The 15,800-nt window shown below is 35.4% G+C and overlaps 1 protein-coding gene across 2 annotated transcripts in view; it reads left to right on the top strand.

Moving 5' to 3' along the window:
* PDS5A (PDS5 cohesin associated factor A) overlaps positions 1 to 15,800 on the top strand; it is a 141,580-nt gene that overhangs the window by 37,505 nt on the left and 88,275 nt on the right. For both annotated transcript variants that reach the window (XM_059382774.1, XM_059382766.1), the window contains exons 3-4: positions 14,227 to 14,430; positions 15,538 to 15,624. In XM_059382774.1, the coding sequence (XP_059238757.1) occupies positions 14,227 to 14,430; positions 15,538 to 15,624 (291 nt within the window). The remainder of the gene's footprint in view (positions 1 to 14,226; positions 14,431 to 15,537; positions 15,625 to 15,800) is intronic.

Here is a 15,800-nt window from a genome sequence, read left to right as displayed (position 1 = left end):
CATTTAAAATCTAGTGCAATGAAAAGACAAAATAATAATGTGATAAGTTTGGTCAGTGTGTCACTTAAACTTTGAGCATTAAGCCCAAAAGTTGCTCTAATCTGTTTAACTCCCAAATCAGAATGTGTATTAGACAGACTTTATTTTTGTAGTTCTAATGGCTTATGCATTAACTGTGCTCCTGCCTCACTGCTTCTCTCATATTTCACCCCAAATTTACATTAGATGGTAGGATTTATGTTACAAGTAATTATATAAAAGTGGAAAGGAGTACATGCTGGCAAACAGCTCAGTACTCATTCTAATCTAGCAGTCCATGTGTACACTTAGTAAGTGAGCCACCATATTAATATAAAAATCACAAGATTTATGTAACTCCAAGCTCACATGTTTTCACCCCTGAAAGGTAGATTTTTTTGTTGTTGTTTGAAGATTAGGATACAGGTAGAGATTGTCTAAACTAATGGTTTCATTCATAATTCATCAAATAGAGTGCTGTGTACAGTTTTATAGATTCGGACCACACAAATGAATACATTTTTATTGCCTTTACAGTATTTAAAAGTCCTAGTGCAGAAAAGACAGAATTATAAGTAAAATGGAAAATAAAAAAACAGTTTGAAAATTTAAAGCCCTGACATGTGAGAGTTAAAATGGTGTCAAGAAGGTATTAGATTATTAATCCTGAGGTGCAGGTTTTAGTTTTTAGCCCTAGAACTGGCATTAACTCATTGCATTTTTTTTTTAACTTAATATCTCTAGGTCTCCATTTTCCTTGTATACCTCTTCCTTTCCCCTTCTCCCACTTCCTCCTCTCATTTTTAATGGAGTTGAAATTTTTGAAGTCCTTACGTTATCTAAAAGGTAATCAGATTAGTTGCTTTAAAGGGAATCTGAGATTCTTATGGTACATGTAATATTATTTTATAAATTTTGTCACTTTTTATTATGGAAAAATTCAAACAGATCCAAAAACGGACAAAGCAGAATAATGAAGTCCTGAAGCAGACCTCAAGCATTATATTGTTTAATTATTATTTTAAAATGTATTCCTAAAAAAATAGAATACTTTATTTTTCAAAATCACACAATGATTAGCAAACTTAAAAATTTATTATTAACTATTACTCTAATTAAAAACAGCTATTAACTATTTTACTAAAAACATATGGTGTGTCTCTTATGTATGAAATATAGCTTACAAAAATTCATAAACTATGTAGTTTAATAAGTAACTATAAAGTGAACATTTGAATAAAGAAATAGTATTGGGGTGCCTGATTGACTCAGTCATTTGAGTGTCCAGCTCTTGATACCAGCTTAGTCTTGATCTTAAAGTCATGAGTTGAATCTTCTGTATTGGGCTCCATGCTGGGTGTGGAGGCTACTTAAAAAGAAAAAAAGGGAAAAGAAAGAGAGAACAAAAAATAAAATACCAGTACACCCAAACTTCTGTAAACACTGTATCAATGCAGTCTTCTTAGTTTGCTTATAATGTCATTGTCTATGTATGCATCTCTAAAAATAAAGTTTGATTTTTTTCTAGTTTTAGATTTTGATTTTCATATGAATGGAATGATATCATATTGTTCCTTGTGTTATACATCTTATTCAATGTTTGAGCGTCGTCCATGTTATTACTTATATCTGTTTTTCAATTATTTTTATTGCTAAATAGTACTCTGTTGTACTACTTATCCAGTCTTTGTTGACATTTGCTTTCTAGGGGGTTTTTTTTGTATTTACCATCAACATTGCTGTGAATATACTTGTATACATATTCTGTGTAAATGTACAACCTGCTTTAGGGCACGGACATAGACATACACATAGGTGAAATTGTTGTGTCATTGGGTGTGCGTATATTCTATTTCACTGAAAACACCGAAGTGGTTGTATCAGTTTACATTTGAATTAACAGTGAATGAGAGCTCTCATTGTCTTTGTTGGACCTTTAAAAGGTTGATTTAATTTTCACCAGTGAGGAAGCTAAAAAAGATCTTAGACTCTTTCACCAAGGTAGTGACTTAAAAAAAAAATAGTTTTAGGGGCACCTGGGTGGCCCAGTCATTCAAGTGTCTGCCAGGGCTCTGGGATGAGCCCACACTGGGCTCCCTCTTCCTCTCCTCCTGCTTGTGCTTGCTCTCTCCCTCCCTCTCTTGTGTCAGATAAATAAATCTTCAAAAAAAAAAAAAAACCAGCTGTACTGACTCATGATTGAAAATACAGTAGGTTGCACTTAGTAAACTATGCAATATGATATAATAATATATCTACTTTTTGTTACTAGTTCTTAGCACAGAGGAGTGTCTTTGTTATACTAATTAGGCAACTCTTGGCCCTCCCCTATTAGATAGTCATCAAAAAGTCCAAGCACATGGTTTGAGAGTTGGAACTTTGCCACCTGACCTCTGAGAGAGATGAGAGGCTAGAGATTGAGTTCAGTCATATGATAAAACCCCAGTAAACCTCTGGATACTAAGGCTCAGAGGAGTTCACTGGTTGGTAAACCCACTGATGTGCTGGGAGGGTGTTGTGTTAGATTCCACTACAAGAGGGCATGAAAGTGTTTTTTTTGTTGTTGTTTTTTTTTTGTGGGCATGAAAGTTTTTGTCCTCTCTTTCCTCCCGAAGTGTTTTTTCCACTTGGCTGTTCCAGAGTTGCATCCTTTATAGTAAAGCTATAATTATCAGTATCTTGCTTTCGGTGAGTTCTGTGAGTTGTTCTGAGAAATTACTGAACCTGAGGGTATTGTAGGAAGCCCCAAAGATACAACTGGTTTGTCAGAAGTATGGGTGGCTTCCAGGACTTGTAAGTGGCATCTGAAGCAGGGGGCAGTGTTCAGAAGAATTTTGTCCTCTTGTGAGATTTGTACTCATTCCTGATAGTTACTGTCAGAACTGAATTGAAATGTTGTACACCTAGTTGGTGTCAGAGAATTGCTCTCAGGACGTAAGTTTGACAAGTTTTGACATACATGTATATTCCTCCCACCAGTGTGTAATTTTTTTTGTAAAGTGTCTGTTCATATTTTTCTCCTATTTTTATACTGTGTTAGAGGACTCATAAGCCTACCTGATTTCAAAACTTAATGTGAAGCTACAGTAATCAAAACTATGTGGTATTATTAAAAGGATAGATAAATAGAGCAGTGTAACATAATGGAGAGTCCAAAAATAGACCTACACATTACAGTCAGTTTTATTTTCAACAAAGATGCCAAGATTGTTCAAGAGAAAAAGCATAGTCTTTTATACAAATGGTGCCTGAACACCTTTACCCGAAACTCACAGGACATCTAGGAATTAACTCAGAATGAATTATAGACATAAATGTAAAAACCTAAAACTATAGATGGTCTACAAAAAATTCAGGAGGAAAACTTTGCAGGCTTTGTTTAGGCAAATACATCTTAGGGTCAGATATAAAAAACACAAACCATAAGAGAAAAAAATTGATAAATTGGACTTGATCATTTAAATCATCCTTAAAGCATTCTATATTGTTAATAAACTTAAAAGATGAGCCAGACATTGAGAGAGAATATTTGCAAAATACATATATAATAAAGAATTGGTATCCAGAATATATAAAGAATTCTCAAAACTCATTTAACAGGAAAAAAAAGCGAGAGATTTGACAGGACACTTTACCAAGAAAATGTACAAACAGCAAACAAATATGTGAAAAGATGCTCAGTTTTGAATTTTATTTGTTTAATTTTATTAGAAAATACAAATTAAGGGGAGCCTGGGTGGCCCAGTCAATTAAGCATCTGACTCTTGTTTTGGCTCAGGTCCTGATCTCAAGCCCCTCCCGCTCCCCCTTTAAAAAAAAAAAAGAAAGAAGAGAGAAAATACAAATTAAAACCACAACAAGATGCCACTATATCCCTACTAGTATAGCTAAGAATAAACAGAAAACTAAAACTGTCTCAGCAAGGTTACTGAAGAGCAGCTGCCTCTCTCATACAGTGTTTATGGGAATGCACAATAATACAATGACTTTGGAAAATGTTTTGGCAGTTTGTATAAATATTAAAGGTGAATATGCAGTTAGTATATAACCCAACAATCCAACTCTTAGGTTTTTACCCAAGAGATACAATATAAACATGTTTACAGAAAAGCTTATACATAAATACCTATAGTGGCTTCATTCATTAATTGTCAAAAACTAGTCCAAATACTAGGCCAACATGTCTCAAAAAAAGTAAAATGATTGAAATTCTATAAAATATATTACACAAATAAATATATGTAAAATATATTTAAACTATATTCCTGGGGTACCTGGGTGGCTCAGTCATTTAAGCAGCTGCCTTTGACTCAGGTCATGATCCCAAGGTCCTGGGATTGAGCCACACATCTGGCCCTACTCAGCAGAGAGCCTACTTCTCCTTCTCCTTCTCCCTCTGCCTGCTGCTCTGCCTACTTGTACTCTCTCTCTATATATCAAATAAATAAGGTATTTAAACTATATCCCTACCAAAATACTTCTTGGTTAAAAGGAACAAATTAACCGATACATACAACAACACGGATAGATCTCAGATGCAATATGCAAAGTGAAAAGAGCAATAAAATAGCCTAACCTCTTGTTAGATCATGTTTCTCAACCATGGTCCTGTTGACTCACTCAACCTGCAATTGGTGGTTGTGGGGAGCTGTCCTATGCATTGTTGAGCAACATCTTTGGCCTCAATGCAGTACGTGCCAATAGAAGTCCTTTTCTCTATGTTACAACCAAAAATGTCTCTAGACACCATCAGATGTCCCCTGCAGGTGGGAGGCAAATTCACTCCTTTCTTGGAGTACAAATTTGGCTTAGTATTTTTTTTTTAAAGATCTTATTTATTTATTTGACAGATAGATCACAAGTAGGCAGAGAGGCAGGCAGAGAGAGGAAGGGAAGCAGGCTCCCCACTGAGCAGAGAGCCCGATGCGGGGCTCAATCCCAGGACCTTGGGATCATGATCTGAGCCACCCAGGTGCCCCAAATTTGGCTTAGTATTTAAATATTAATGTGGTTCAACATAAACTACTATAAAATGGAAAAACTCATGTTGTTATCTTAGTAATTGTAGAAAAAGTATCTGAGAAAAAAGATCCAACACATCATAAAAACTAATAGCACTTTAGGAATAAAAGGTAGCAGGGTGCCTGGGTGGCTCAGTTGTTAATTGACTGCCTTCAGCTCAGGTCATGAACCCAGGGTCCTGGGATCAAGCCCTATATCAGGCTCCTTACTCAGCAAGGAGCCTGCTTCTTCCTCTCCCACTCCCTGTGCTTGTGCCCCCCCCCCCCCCGTTTCTCTGTCAAATAAATAAAGTCTTAAAATTTAAAAAAAAAGTAATAAAAGAGAGCTTTTCAACCGGATAAAAGGCATCTGCAGAAAACACCAGTTAATATAATACTTAAGATGAAAAATCAAGATGCAATGTGGGGCTCCATCCCAGGACTCTGGGATCATGACCTGAGCTGAAGGCAGACACTTAATGACTGAGCCACCCGGGCAACCCCCTTAATAGGTTTTTGTTTGTTTGTTTAAGATTTTAAAAAAAATTTATTTGTCATTGGAGCGCTTGGGTTGTTCAGTGGGTTAAGGCCTCTGCCTTCGGCTCAGGTCATGATCTCAGGATTATGGGATTGAGTGAGCCCTGTGTCGGGGGAGCCTGCTTTCATACCCCACCCACCCTGCCTGCCTCTCTGCCTGCTTGTGATCTGTGTCTGTCAAATAAATAAATAAATAAGTAGTTTAAAAAGTAACATTTATTTGTCAGAGAGAAAAATAGCACAAAAAGGGAGAAGCAGACTCCTTGCTGAGTGGGGAACCTGATGTGGAACTCAATCCCAGGACCCTGGGATCATGACCTGAGCCCAAGGCAGATGCTTAACCAACTGAGCTACCCAGGCGTCCCTCTTCATAGTTTTTTTAAACCTGTTTAAAGACTTGTATTTCTCTATTAAGTACAAAAGAAGAGGGAAAACAACTTTTCAAAATAATTTATTTACCTGAAAAGATAGCTGTATTGACATTTTCCTTAAATTATTTCCAACAGTTTTTAAATTGTTGATTTGAGGACCACATAGAACATGTAGACATGTTTTGCTTTTCCTTTGCAATAGTGGGAACTTTTTGGAGTTGCTAAAATTCTCAAATCAGATGATTTCACTTAAAATTTTGTTGTATCCTGAACACCTGGATGATTTTGCAATATTTTACTGCACTGTCACCTGGAAATAATTAACTAAAGCTCACTCTGTCTTTAGTTGCGGTGTGTGTTCTCCATTTCTTCCCAGTCCTTATTTCCATGTCACTCTTCTCTGGTTGTGACCCCTGCTGTAGACCCATGTTTAGGATTATATTTACTTAAAAATTCTGAATAAATTTCTAGCAAACAGATATATACTTACTGATTGATTATCTAGAACCGAGTAAGTTTTATGCCAGAACGGTAGGAATAAAAATCAGGGGTCACAGTGTTGGTGTGTGTGTACATGCACACACATACACACACACACATATATATATAAAACACTCATATGTATATGTAATCAGAGTAGATGTTAAAGATGTGTTTTCTGCAGGATGACTGGGTGGCTCAGTTGGTTAAGCGTCTGCCTTTGGCTCAGGCCGTGATCCCGGTGTCCTGGGATTGAGTCCCACATCTGGCTCCTTGCTCAGCGGGGAGCCTGCTTCTGTCTGCTGTTCTCCCTGCTTGTGCTTGGTCTCTCTCTCTGATAAACACATATAATCTTTAAAAAAGAGAGAGAGAGAGATGCATTTTGTGAATTCTAATGTTTTTTCTTAAAAAAGTATATGCCCACCCACTTTGTGCCAGTCAGTGTTCTAATCATTGAGGATACATATGTTAACAAACAAAATTATTTTCTTGAGAAACCTGTAATTCAATTTATTTTTTTAAGGTTTTAAAGTAGAATTAGAATACTTTGTGTCATTGTATTCCTAGATCTGTAACATCTGTGTATCGAGCTAATTATGCAATGGTAAATATGTTCTTTTAAATTCAGAAACTTTTTTTTTTTAAGACAAGTCCTCTTGGTGAAACTTTCATTTCAGCTATTAATTAATATATATGTCTTGTATTTTGTGGTAAATGCATTCATTTTTAATTTTAGTTTTTTAGTTTGATAAAATTTCAGACTTAGAAAAGCTACAAGAATAGTAAAAAAGAGTCTCCTGTGTTCTCCAGATATTAACTTTACTCCTCTTTTCCTCTCTGCCTATTCCCATGTTCTATATGAGCACAAAGCCATTTATAACAAAAATACTGTATTCACTTTAAGATTCCATTTTTGATGTTTGTATTTGGGCTCATAGGGACAGTGATGTGTAGTCATCCTCATCTGTATTTTTGCCAGGTTAGGTCATTCATGCTATACTTGTCTATATTTTATGAGTATATTAATAGCATTCCTTTCTGAAAGTTTTGAAAACCTAACTAGCTGATTCCCAAGAATCATATGTTCTTTTGTGTTTTATTTTTATTATACTACTATTATTTCATCCTGAACTTTATTTTTTTGTTTTGTTTTGTTTACATGTTTTGATATATTGGTGTTTATTTCACCTGGTTGTAACATTAATTAACATATAGCTAAGAAAATATCTCCCCAGTTTTAGAAGTCATTTGTACTGATTTTTTAAATTGTGGTTAAATATAAGTAACATAGAATTTACCATTTTAACCATTTTTAAGTGTACAGTTGAGTGGTGTTAGGTACATTCACATTGTTGTACATCATCGGCACCATCCATCTCCAGAACTTTTTACATCATCCATAACTGAAATTCTGTACCATTAAAAGTACACAAAGTCCTCATTAAATACTAAGTCCTCATTCCCTCCTGTTGTTAATCACTGATAATCACTGTTCTACTTTGTCTCTATAAATGTGACTACTCTTTGTACCTCGTGTAAGTGAAATCATATGGTACTTTGAAAAGGATATAAAGGGGCGCCTGGGTGGCTCAGTGGGTTAAAGCCGCTGCTTTCGGCTCAGGTCATGATCCCAGGGTCCTGGGATCGAGCCCCGCATCGGGCTCTCTGCTCTACAGGGAGCCTGCTTCCTCTCCTCCTCTCTCTCTGCCTGCCTCTCTGCCTACTTGTGATCTCTGTCTGTCAAATAAATAAATAAAATCTTTAAAAAAAAAAAAAGAAAAAAGAAAAAGAAAAGGATATAAAGAGAGGCACCAGGATGGCACAGTCGGTTGGGCGTTTGCCTTTGGCTTGGGTCGTGATCCTAGAGTCCCTGGATTGAGTCCAAGTTGGGGCTCCTGCTCCCTCTCCCTCTGCCTGCCACTCTGCCTACTTGTGCTATCTCTCTATCAGATAAATATGTAAAATATTTATAAAAATAATAAAAAGGATATAAGATACTGGTGGGGAACTAATATAATAACAACTGTCACAGCTTTCAAAGATCTTTTTTTTTTTTTAAACCACAACCCATGTTAAGGAATACACTTTATATTGTGCTCCCCAGTTCAAACATCCATTTATGTGATATTTATCTGAAACCAAATTTCAACTAAATTATACCTTTATCCATATGTGCTGCCCTCTAATATTTTCTTTCTTCCCTCCCTTCTGTGCTAAGGATTGATCTTGTTCTGGGACTCTGTGAACCAGGGCAGATTACCTACAAGTACACAACTTTCCTTAACCATAAACTTAGATGACAATAATACCTACCTCTCAGAAATATTGTCACGAGTAAACTATTGCCATAATGATTGCTTCAGAGCCTCCCACACCTGAAAGATCAGTACCAGCACAAAATGGATGAATCCTTCCTGTCTGTCTTGACAAAGCTTAATGCTGCTTCTGCCACACACCACAAAATGCCTTCGCTCCGTAGGTGCCAGCCAAAAAAAGAAAATAGCAGAAGCAATAGCAACACAACCTCTTCCATGCTTCCACTTTCCAAATCAGGAATAAGTGCTTCTGATTGGCTAAACTAGGTTATAACTGTAACCCTTAATGTAAGATGACCAAGGATATATAATTTTTAGCTTTCCTGCTTCAGTACAGAAAGGCATATTAAAAACTGCAGAATGGATGTGGTTTAATTTAATCGTTGCTGTATAGTAGAACAAAACCTCATGGGTTAAAATTATTATTCCTCTCAGCTCTGTGATATGATTGCCCCATGTGGTGTAAGGCAGGGTTACTCCTACAAGCTAACTTTAGCTGGGAACTCAGCTAGGGAGGGCTTTGAGCTTTCTGTGTAGTCTGCCTTTAAATGTTGTCTCATTTTCGAGGGTTCTGTGTATGGTCTCTTCTTTCTTGGATAGTCTGGTCTTCCTAACAGTGTGGCTGCTGGGTTCCAGTAGGAAGCATCCCAGCCTCTCTGCACCAGGCCTCGCCTTGCATTATGCTTGGTAAAGTCCCATTGGCCTAAAGTCACAAAACCAAAACTGGCGTCTTTATGAGAGAGTATCAAAGAAGATGTAAATATTATGAGACATAATATGGTAGTTAGCCTCCAAGATGGCCCTGAATGAGCCTCATTTCCTTATATTTCGACTGAATAGGGCTGTCCTGAGTAATTAATAGGCTATTTCAGAAGTGACAGTGTAGGTTTTTGAAGGTTAGTTCATAAAATATTGCCATTTATGACTTGGCGCTCTTGTATCACTCTCTGGGAGAAAGCCAGCGCCATCCCATGAGGACATTTAGAGCAGCTGTCCGGAGAGCCCCTGATGCCTTTTGCCAAAGCCAGTGCCAGTTTACCAACCATGTGAATGAGCTACTACCTTCATAGCACACCTGGTAGGCCCATTACACCTTCAGATGATTACTGCTTTGATGGATTACAATTTCATTAGAGAGTCCGAGCAAAGCCACCAAGCCAAATCACTCTCCCAATTCCACCTGCATAGAAACTGTGTGACAAGTATATGTGTATTATTTTAAGGTACAGAGTTTGGGGGTATTTTGTCACACAGCAATAGATGACAAATACATAGATTTTTCTGACAAATATTTTTTGTCCTATTTCCTATATAATAGGAGCTCCCATTCCTTATATAATAAAATTTTAAACTCCTTAGTTATAGCATTTAGGAGTACAGTTTGCCCTTTTTTTTTTTTTTTACATTGTCTCTTGCCTCCCACTGAACTTGCTCAGATTGCTTCAGAATACTTTATGTCTCTGATGACTTCAGAGTTTCACAACTCCCATTTGGTGCTCTTTATTTCTCTAAGAATTCCTAAACTTCAGGTGTTTATCTTCTGTATTATATTACTAATTCCAACTAGATAATCTCTACTAAAATGTTAATAGATAAGGAATGTTTGTAGTTGAATAGTAAGTAGGCTCTCACTGACTAGTAACTGCACACCAAACCAGGATACAAAGCTGTAGCAGAATGGCAGGAGAGTTTTGGTATTTCAATCAGAGTAGTTAGGAATAAGATCGGCTATACCTATCTACATAGTCTTGGGACTTTGTTCACCAGTGAAGCCATCTAACATTGGAGATTTTTTTTCTGGGAAGGTTTTAAATTTCAGATTCAGTTTCTTTTCAAAGAAATAGAATTATCCAGATAGTGTATTTTGTGTGACAGCCCTCTCCAGTGTGTTATTATTTTTATCAGGATGAATAATATAATATGTCCTCTTTTTAATTCCTGATATTGGCAGTTTGTACCTGCTTTCTTTCTCCTTGATTTATTCTTAAAGAGACATGTCCATTCTATTAGTCTTTTCAACAGTCAATGTTTGGCATTGTTTGTTTTTTTTCTTTTGTATGTTTTTCAACTTCATTGACGTCTGTTTGAACTTTTCCCCCCCTTTGATTCTACCTTCTTTTTATTTAATTTGGTATTTTTCTAACTGCTTGCAATGGAAATGTAGATCACTGGTTTTTCATTCTTCTTTTGTAGTTTATACATTTAAGGCTCTAAATTTCCTATAAGTACAACTTTAACTGCATCCCCCAACTATTGATAGTTTATATTTTCATTGTCATTTAGTCCAGAAAATTTTCTGAATTCCATTATAATTCTTCGAGCATTTGACTTTCACTAAATATATAAGGAAGAAAGATAAAAGCAGCATTATTATAAACTTTCCTTATAGTAAGGAAAAAGGGATAACTTATCAATTTGTTTGAAGCCAGTACAACCTCATTTCTAAAATGGACAAGGTTGGGGGCACTTGGGTGGCTCAGGTGATTAAGAATCCAGCTCTTGGTTTCGGGACAGGGTCATGATCTCAGGGTCATGGGATTGAACCCCATGTTGGGCTCCATGCTTAGTGCAGAAAATGCTTGAGATACTCTCCCTTTCCTTCTGCCCTTCCCCCTTTTCATCCAGTCTCTTTAAAATAAGGAAAAACAAAAAATCTTTAAAAGATTTTTTAAAAAATAAAATGGACAGAGTTGTCTTTAGAAATCTGTTATAGGTAAGTTTCTTTTGTGAATAAAGTAATTGAAATTACAATTTCAATTTAATTGAAATTAAAAATTGAAGTAATATAATAGCATCTCAAACCTAGCAATGTACAAGTGTTATAACCTAGTTGGTGTTATTTTAAAATGGAAACTTGGGCTAGAATTAGATTTTAGGAATGGAAACTTGGATTAAAATTAGAAGACCAGTCAGTGAGATTTACTTTACTTACAGAATTAGGAGGAAAATATGATCACCTCAGCATGCCCAGAAAAAGATGATAAAATTCAATACATATGATAAAGTCAGCTTCTGTATGATTTATTTCACCTAGTATAATACCCTGAAGGTTCATCCATGTTACCATGAATAGCAAGATTTCATTATTTTTTATGTTAGATTAATATTCTAGTGTGTGAGTATGAGTGTGTGTGTGTGTGTGTATCGCCTTTATTCTCTTCTCTATCGGTGGACATTTAGGTTGCTTCTGTATCTTGGCTATTGTAAATAATGCTGCAATAAACGTAGGGGTGCATGTATCTTTTCTAATTAGTTTTTTATTTTCTTCAGGTAAGCACCCAGAAGTGGAATTATTGGGGCATGTGGTACTTCTATTTTTAATTTCTTGAGAAACCTCAATGCTGTTTTCCACAGTGGCTACACCCATTTACATTCCCACCAACAGTGCAGGAGGGGCCCTTTTTCTTCACATCTTCTCTAATACTTGTTATTTCTTGTATTTTTGATACTAGCCGTTCTGATGGGTGTGAGGTGATATTGCATTGTTGTTTGCATTTGTATTTTCCTGATGATTAGTGATTAGTTGAGCATCTTTTTATGTGTCTTGGCCATCTTGATATCTTCTTTGGAAAAATGTCTGTTCGAGTCCTCTGCCCATTTTTAAAAATTAGATTATTCGGTTTTTTTGTTGTTGGGTCTTACTGGATCTTTATATATTTTGGATATTAACCCCTTACCAGATATATCATTTGCAAATAAATATCTTCTATTCAATAGATTGCCTTTTTTGACTTATTGATGATTTTCTTTGCTGTGCAAAAGCTTTTTAGCTTGATGTAGTCCCAGGAATTTATATTTTGGGGGGTTTTTAAAGATTTTATTTATTTATTTGACAGAGATCACAAGTAAGCAGAGAGGCAGGCAGAGAGAGAGAGAGAGAGAGGAGGAAGCAGGCTCCCCACTGAGCAGAGAGCCTGATGTGGGGCTTGATCCCAGGACCCTGGGATCATGACCTGAGCTGAAGGCAGAGGCCTTAACCCACTGAGCCACCCAGGCACCCCCAGGAGTTTATTTTTGCTTTTGTTTCCGTTACTTTTGGAGACAGATCCAGAAAAATACTGCTTAAGGTCAATGTCTAAAAGATTACTGCCAGTGTTTTCCTTTAGGAGTCTTATGGTTTCAGGTATTACATGTAGGTCTTTAATCCATTTTATATTTGTGTGTGGTCCAGTTTTATTCTTTTGCATGTAGCTGTCCAGTGGACACTTGTTGAAGAAACTGTTATTTCCCCATATTCTTGCCTCTTTGGTGGATTGATTGACCATATAGGCTTGGGTTTATTTCTGAGCTATATGTTCTGTGCTAATACCCTAGTGGTTTGTTTTTTCTTAAATTCTCTTTTCTTTTTATTAAAGTGTAATTGACACACAGTGTTACATTAGTTTCATATGTACAGCATGGTGATTCCACAACTTTATGCATTATGCTGTGCTCACCACAAGTGTAGCTACCATCTCTCACCATAAAACATCATTATGATATCACTGACAATATTTCTTTCATCCCCATGACTTATTCATTGCATAAGTGGAAGCCTGTGCTTACAACTCCCTTCACTCATTTTCCCCATCCCCTATTAACCACGTAGTTTTGATTATTACAGCTCTGTGGTATGCCATGAAATCTGGGATTATGATACCTTCAGCTTTGTTCTTCTTTCTCAAAATTGCTTTGACAATTCAGGGTCCTTTGTGATTCCATAGAAATTCTGGGATTTTTCATTGTAGTTCTGTGAAAAAATACTATATATATATATTTTTCTATGGGAATTGCATTGAATCTGTAGACTGCTTTGGGCAGTATGAATATTTTAACAGTATTCTTCCAAATAATGAGCATTGGTTTTTGTTTTAGAGTGATTCTAAAATGTACATTTGGTAATTTTGTAATTACAAACAATAAGAGAGGTTATTTTATAATTACAACTTTTAATCAGAAGTACAGCTACAGGGCGCCTGGGTGGCTCAGTGGGTTAAAGCCTCTACCTTAGGCTCAGGTCATGATCCCAGGGTCTTGGGATTAAGCCCCGCATCAGGCTCTCTGCTCAGCAGGAAGCCTGCTTCTCTTCCTCTCTCTCTGCCTACTTGTGATCTCTGTCAAATAAATAAATAAAATCTTAAAAAAAAAAGTACAGCTACATAAAAATGCTTAAACATGGTTTTCTTTTGTGAAATCCAAAACCTACTAAAGTGTGAAATGAGAGCAGTTTGAAAGAGTCTAAATCAAGGCAGCTTTGATAATAAAATATAAAAGAAACATAATTGATGATATTGTAGAATATCAAACGAATCTGGTTGTATGTATGAGACTAAGAATTTTTTTATCTGGGTTAAATTTTACCTAAAATGATCAGTCTTAAATGAAGATTTACACAAATTGATTGTGAATCCTCTGATAGTAACTAGTAGTTTGTGTTGTAATGGACATGAGTTTTTAAAAATATATGTCTTCTAATTTGTAAATATCAGGAGTTGAGTATTTTTTTCTTTTTATGTACTTTTACAGATGGTAGTAAAAACTTTTATGGATATGGATCAGGACTCAGAAGATGAAAAACAGCAGTATCTCCCACTAGCCTTGCATCTTGCATCTGAATTTTTCCTCAGGAATCCCAATAAAGATGTGCGTCTCCTTGTAGCATGTTGTTTGGCTGACATTTTTCGAATCTATGCCCCAGAAGCTCCATATACTTCCCATGATAAACTTAAGGTAAATAAAATCTTTACAGAATTAGTTTACTTTTATACTTTATACTCTAGCTTATCTTTAAGAATTAGCTTTTATTATTACTCACCTGTCATCATCATAAGATTATATCTTAAGTTGTAAAACAGATGAATTATTCAGTTAAAATTCATTGTATATCCACAAAAATGACCGGTATCTTTATTGAGGCATTGAAAGATGTAGATCGGAACTAACCCCTGTCTGCTCTATGTAACCTTCATGGTAACCCATCACAAAGCCCAGGTGATTGAATTGAAGGGATAAATAGTAGGTTAGTGACACTTTATAAAACAATAGTGTAACAGAATTTATGTATTCAGATGATTCTTTCACCCTGCACAGTACATGCAAAATTATATTCTGCTTATCTCAGAGGTTTCTGCCTTTGTTTAAAATGTTTGAGGAACTCTTTTAAATTGATCTCTTTGAGCTAACTTCATATTCTTAATAATTTTTTTCCCGGCAAATTTTAGTATTTTGAACTGCCTTCTTTTCAATTGTCCTAAAGTCATTTTTTTGCATGTTGATTCTATTTTGGGTTAAAACTTCTTAAGGAAAAAAAAAAAGCTTTTAAAGCTTACTAAGAAATGGCATACTATTGTTATGAAAAGCACAACCCTTGAACCAGTCTATTATTATTTTTGTTCCAAACAAGTTTGTGGTCACATATCAGATTCAAACTTCTGAAAATTACTATTTTCATGTAGGAAATAGTAATGGAAAGACTCTTGTCCAGGTCCTTAAAATGAAGATAATTGTTTGCCATGAGGCAAGATGAAGATAATGAGTAAAGTGGACATTCTGTAGTAGAAGAAAGGGCAACAAGATAGAGAATTTATGGTTCTCCAAGAATGAGAAAGACAAAAAAGTTATGCCAGTAATAATTTTTATTATCATTTTTAAAAGATATAATTTGCTTTGTTCTCATTATTTGGAGTAATGGACTAAGCCAGTCCCAAGTCATTTGGCTAAGGAGAATTTTCTTTTATTGTATTTAATGGAGAATATGTATACAGACTATTATTAGTGTATTATGAAAGAATGATAAGTATTTGTATCTAAATTAATTTTATCATTTTTTTTTAACAGGACATATTTTTGTTTATTACCAGACAATTAAAAGGTTTGGAGGATACAAAGAGCCCACAGTTTAATAGATACTTTTATTTATTAGAGGTAAAAATAAAATTTAATAAATATCACACTATTCATGTAATAGAAAATTCCTTACAGTAATTTTTTAATGTAGGATGAATTTTTTGTTTTATACAAATCCCACTTAATAAAATGTCTTTTTTAAGATAAAGTACATTCCACTGAAAAACCTATTACTTGAAACTCTATTTTCATCT

This window comes from Mustela nigripes, chromosome 1 (genome assembly GCF_022355385.1).
Source record: "Mustela nigripes isolate SB6536 chromosome 1, MUSNIG.SB6536, whole genome shotgun sequence".
Classification (NCBI taxonomy): domain Eukaryota; kingdom Metazoa; phylum Chordata; class Mammalia; order Carnivora; family Mustelidae; genus Mustela; species Mustela nigripes.
This window is presented reverse-complemented; position numbering and strand designations above follow the sequence as displayed.